General features: G+C 44.5%; 1 protein-coding gene across 4 annotated transcripts in view; it reads left to right on the forward strand.

Annotated features, from left to right (window-relative positions):
• The window catches only part of PARD3B (par-3 family cell polarity regulator beta), a 1,089,129-nt gene extending 1,083,331 nt beyond the window's left edge, over positions 1-5,798 (forward strand). For all 4 annotated transcript variants that reach the window (XM_073019963.1, XM_073019966.1, XM_073019964.1 and 1 more), the window contains one exon: positions 1,985-5,798. In XM_073019963.1, coding sequence (XP_072876064.1) covers positions 1,985-2,342 — 358 coding nt within the window. In that variant the 3' untranslated portion in view covers positions 2,343-5,798. The remainder of the gene's footprint in view (positions 1-1,984) is intronic.
• Positions 5,799-6,000: the final 202 nt, after the last annotated feature.

Below are 6,000 nucleotides of genomic sequence, written 5' to 3' on the forward strand. Positions count from 1 at the left end.
TCTAAAGAAAAGGAAAGGTGAAATCCAGAGCCTTTGTTTCCCATGGCTAGAGTGACAGATTATCCATTTGTGCTCCATTTGTCATGGGCAATTTAAAATATAGCAAAGCAAACTGCACTGAATAACAGCAGCTGATGCTGTAATAACTTGTACACAAACAATTTAATTTTTTTATCTGAAAATTCTAACTAAATTACCCCAAGCTCAACGATCTATCTTTCATTATTATACCTAGCCAAATTAAGACAAAAAAGTAGAGAGAGAATTCTATTGTTCATACTTATAGATTTGTTCACAAGCTGCTTTCTACATGCACCGAGCTGGGAGCTTGTCAAATCTTCATTGATTTGGGCACCTTACACAGCTGTTTTAACATCCAGCTCCACAGATGATGGGGTGATTCTGACCCTCATTGACAGTGCTTGATTAACCACAGACACTGTATTCTCACAGCCCTGTCGTTTCTTTAAAGTGTCCTAGCAGTGTGTCTGACATTGGGGAGCTTTTCCTTAATTATTATTGTTTTCTTTTTAAAAAATTATAAAAGGGGGAGTGGTAAAAAAAAATGGAAAGGATCTGGGGATGGTGGCAGTGGTGAATGTGCACAGAAGGTTTATGAGATTTTAAGAGCTGCAAACAGAACTCATCTGTTTAACCCCAGGCTAGATAAGATGCAGTCATCTGCACATTGTTTAGAGGCACACTGCTTCTGTTGTGGCAAATGGATCAGAAGATGCTTGTTTTCTTTAGTAGAGAGATCCAGACAGGGCCACTTTCTGTTAGTGTCTGTTCTTACCCTGGATGTTTCTGTGTGCCTTACCCATTACAAGGTGCAACTTACAGCTGGTTTGGCATTTCCCTATTCTGCTACTGGCCTGGTGCTACTTCCTGGCTTTGTGATAGAACCGATTACTTTCTATCAAAACTTTAGGTGTGAGCTGGACACAGTGGCTCACGCCTGTAATCCCAGTACTTTGGGAGGCCGAGCCAGGCAGATCACCTAAGGTCAGGAGATTGAGACCAGCCTGGCCAACATAATGAAACCCATCTCTACAAAAAAAAAAAAAAAAATACAAAACTTAGCCAGGTATAGTGGTGGGCACCTGTAGTTCCAGCTACTCGGGAGGCTGAGGTGGGAGAGTTGCTTGAACCCGGGAGGCAGAGGTTGCAATGAGCTGAGATCGCACCACTGCACTCCAACCTGGGTGACAGAGTGAGACTCCCTCTCAAAAAAAAAAAAAATTAAAAAAATAAAATTAAAGTTCTAGGTGCTCTGGCTGGGGACTTTTTCTAAGGACTATAGAGACTTTAGGGAGGGGAGGAACATATGAATCCACACCAAGATGTAATAGCAGCCAACCAGAGTTAGACCAAGATGACAGCCCATTTAAAAGAGCACCTCACAAATTTAGAAAAGCGAGTGCGGTCCATGGAAACTTTATGAATCCAAATAACCTGAACATTTCTATCACCATCTCTAGGACAGACTTCAGCCCAGCCTGTCCTAGATATGGTGGTAGAAAAGGGCAGGGAACTAATGACCCCATCCTTAAGAGAGGCAAACTCACTGCCTTATTTAGGAAACTAGTTTGGTTACTATAATAAAGGCCAACAGAAAAGGGTATAAACGAGATAGAAGTATATTTTCCTCTTATGCACCAACCTGAATGGAAGCAGTCCTGATTGACATGGTGGCTCCATGGCAATGGGGACCCAGGCTCTCACCTTCTTATTGCTCTGCCTCCCACAGCACATGGTTTTCACCTTGTGGCCTAAGATGGTTTTTCCGACAGCCAACAGGAAGGAGAGAAGGGAAGAAGGTCCCTTCTCTTCTTTTTAAGGGCATGCATCACTTCTTCTCCCATCCCATTGGCCAGACCTATTTGATGGCCATACCAAACTGCGCAGGAGGCTGAGGAACATGTTCTCCAGCCAGCCAGCCAGCTTAGGAGCTGCTGACATGTGTCTCTTCTTCTCTTTCCAGGGGAGGACCCGCAGATGCTGTAGACTATCTGCCAGCAGCACCTCGAGGGCTCTACAAGGAAAGGGAGCTTCCCTATTATCCAGGGGCTCATCCTATGCACCCTCCCAAAGGGAGCTATCCCCGCCCCACAGAGCTGAGGGTGGCAGATCTCCGGTATCCTCAGCACTACCCACCTCCGCCTGCTCCCCAGCACAAAGGACCCTTTCGACAAGACGTCCCGCCTTCCCCTCCCCAGCACCAAAGAATGCCAGCCTATCAGGAAACGGGCAGACCAGCGCCCCGCGGGGGCAGCCCGGACCAGTACCCTTACCGAACCCAGGATTCCCGGCAGAAGAACCCCATGACTGCAGCCGTATAGCCGAGTGCCACCGAGGCCAACCCAGCCCAGAAAGGAAGGTGTCTACACTACTTTTGCCCTTTCTAGACCTGAAGACCTCCTTGGTGTTAGGAATTCTCCACAGGACTGATTAGCGTTTTCTCACTGACGTTGTAACGCTTGACTGCTAATCAGAGGGGAAAAGAAGGGGAAGGGGATTGGGGAGGAAAAAAATCAGAAGGAAGATGAAAGATGGAGCTATAAAAACAAAACTACCTGCTAGTTGAAACATTTTCAGAGTTGTTCAAATCGGTGAGAGCGGCAGCAGAACACACAAACAGCTAACAGTGGAGCTCTACTCTGGGGAGCCTCCCTGACTAGTTAACCTGCCTGATGTACAGACACGTGGACACCCCGCGCCCCGCCAGCATGAGATTGGCGGTCCAGAGGCAGTCTCTGCCAGGCAGCATTACCCGCTCAGAGGTGGAGTCTCAGCCCCCTTATTAGAGCTGTGAAGTCTAAGGAGTGGCAGAGTAGACAGAGATAGGAGCATCTGAAGTGAGTATAGACTTTTTTTACTGAGAAAAAAAACAAAAGCAAACATGACTAGTGATCTTGAAATATTTTGTACCGAGAGAAAGACTGCATTTCTTTACTTGTAGAATTTCTCAGGTTCCCGATACTACTCATTTGATGTAAACATTTCATGTTTCCTAACTTTTGATATGAAAGTCAGTAAAATGCAGTATTAGTCCTGGGAGAATGTGCACAGCTGGTCAGAGCTTCCAGGAGTATCTTCCAAGGACCAAGGTGATCAGGTTAAGAGGGTTCAACATCCCACACCCCTCACCTTCCTCCCTCTCACATTCCAGGCATAGAGATATCTGGTTTCAGAGTCAGCCCCAAATCTCCTGCCTAGAATTACTTTAACTGGGGTCTCTACTTTAAGGTTCCCACTTGAGGGCTAAAATGTAGTTAGGAAAAAGAGGGCCACTGGGGAGGTCTCACAGGAGGCAGTGCCCTGGAAATGCCAAGTCCAGACTCAGTGCCAAGTGGTAACCATCTGCACTCGGGGATGGTGAGGAGCTGACCGTGGCCTCTGGAAACTGATGACCAGCAGGTATTAGATGGAAGGAAATGAGGAAGAGAGAGAGAGAGAGTGTGTGTGTGTGTGTATGTATGTGTGTGTTTGAACACATATGATTGCCAGTATGGAGAATCAAAGATTGATAATGCTTTCTGGAGAGTTTGATGCAAAAGCGGGGGAAAATGGAGGGAAAGAGAGAAAAGGCATTAAGACTAAATTCACCTGCATTTGCTATATTTCATTAACTAAAGTCAGGTCAGCGCAGGGCCAAGGCATCCAATTGGAAAAGGACAGTGTTGTGGCTTTAAAAAGCTGAAACCCCACCCTCTAAGTTGAACCAACCTATCACAATGTTTTCTGAGCTTTGCAGTAATTTTCTATGAAAACTAAAACCTCTAAAATATACAACTTGGCCCAAATGAGAACACAAAGAAAAGATGTGGAAGACAGTGAAACCTGAGCATTGGTTTGAACCGGGCAGTGACGCTTGATATACTTTAAGCCTTTTCACATTCCTTCTTTATTCCCTCCAAAAAAAAAAAGTCTTGAGTTTAATTTAGGTCTATTTTGGCTGAGATTAGCATACCTCTGACTCACAGGATTTAATAAATTATAGTATTATTGAATACATAGGACATCCCTCTACCCCAGCCTACTCTTTAATTTAAAATAGAATTCTCTTACCAAGAAGGATGCAACTGCTAGTTTTAGACATAAATAGTGTTAGATACTGGACTTTGCAATATTGTTTTCTTAACTACAGTTTACTATGGCCCTGCTGAAAACAGACTATCAAGTTTTTTGTCTCTGTTCTGTCATCTCTGTTAAGCCAGGCACCTTTAGATTGTTTGCAATTTGTTCCAAGCGGTTGAGGATCTCAGGCCCTGCTCACCTGAGGTGGAGTGCAGGGGAGCTACGGGTTTCCCTGCTGGCCTGCTCAATGCTACCTTCCCCTCAAGCTAAATACACCTTAAACAAGAAAATGATAATATGAGGGATGCGTAACTTGTTTTGAAGCATTAAAAACCAGCAGCTCTTCAGTAGGTTCCATATTTTAACCAAACTACTGTAGACTACTAAACATAGCCAAGCCGGAACTTTCCTTCTGGATTAAGCCTAGGCCACTTGAGGGGCAGCCAGGCGTGATGGTGTCAGGTGAGAATCCTGTGTCTTGAAGGAGTGGCCTTTGCAGGAAGAGTGCCCATGTTTTCACCTGCGGTGTTGCCACCGGAGTGTGCAGTACCTCCTGCACACAGGCTCAGGGTAAACTGCTCCAAAACTGGGTTTTGTGTTGTATACAAAGTCAGTAAAATAGTTGCTAATCCTGAGTGGCAGCCAGTGATGTGAAGGTACTATTAAAGTGAACAAAAACTAGATTGCAACAGTTTTCTTTGCTTGCTTGAAGTATAACACACGCTCTATTTGATCCTGCCTGAAAGAAGCTAACATTATATTTGTGACAGACAGAGGCTCCATCAAGCCGAGCAACAATTAACAGCTCAAATGTAAGATTTATAAATGCCTGTGTACTCACCCTTCAACTGTTACCACCCAGAGGTTACAGGACTCTTTCCCAGCATTTAGGGGAACAGGTTTTTAGAGTATTTAGAAGACCAGGCTATAATCAGTAATGTGCCTGGTAGCAGGAAATAGCTCCCAATGTATTTATGGCCTTGGGAAAACTCAATCTGGTGTCTCCGTGTAGCTCAGAACACTAATAGCCCCCCTGGAAGAGCGTGGCGCATTGAGCCCCAAACCCAATCAACATCCATCCACTTGGCTGCAGACCTGACCGCTGGGTCATGAAGGCCGTGAAATGATGTCTGCCCTCAAGTCACTAGGTATTTTAAGAAGCCCTATTTTTCTCCCTTTTTGCAGGAGTAGAGATGAAAGAGGACAGACCATTGAAAACTTTTAGATGCAGGAGAATTGAGACTTCCACAAGGGAGAGAAACAGCCTCCCCAGAATCCATTATGCCATCGGGCGGTGGCACTCACTCTTGCCATAGTGCCGTTTCCTCACAATATCAAATCAGCGGATGAAATACAAGCTCAGAGACAGGAACATTTTCTTAAATCATAACCTAATAGCCAACAAAAATTGAAAAAACAATTATTCTGAAGCTCATTATTCTTAGATCTGTAGGTATATATGTGTTGACCCCCACAGGATGGCACCAAGTAAAGATCTTAAGAGCATGGTAGGGGTTCTCAGACCGACTGTCACCCGTGGATCCTGATGGGGAAGAATGGAGGCTTCACTGTAGCTATAGTTTTCCACCAACTCAATCAAATTAAAACGTGACTCATTATCCCTTCCAAAGATTCATAAAATTCTTGAACTAAAGTGATCTTCTGAAGAAAAGCCACCTCACAACGTTAGGAGGCTCATAAAGCTCATTTCTCTTTTCCCTGGCATGCAAAAATATCAAGCCTATAAAGAGTAATTATTTCCCCAAACCTGTAACCACTGCATTCCTTTTCTTTGGAGGAACATTGGAGCATTTCAGGAGTGTAAAGAGATCTAAAGAGTTTGGTCTGAATGTGTGTCTGTACAACTCCCTTTGGCATTAAACTCTGAAACCTACAATGAATGGCCTTTAAATTGGGAGG

Source organism: Chlorocebus sabaeus, chromosome 10, assembly GCF_047675955.1.
Source record: "Chlorocebus sabaeus isolate Y175 chromosome 10, mChlSab1.0.hap1, whole genome shotgun sequence".
NCBI classification, from domain to species: Eukaryota; Metazoa; Chordata; class Mammalia; order Primates; family Cercopithecidae; genus Chlorocebus; species Chlorocebus sabaeus.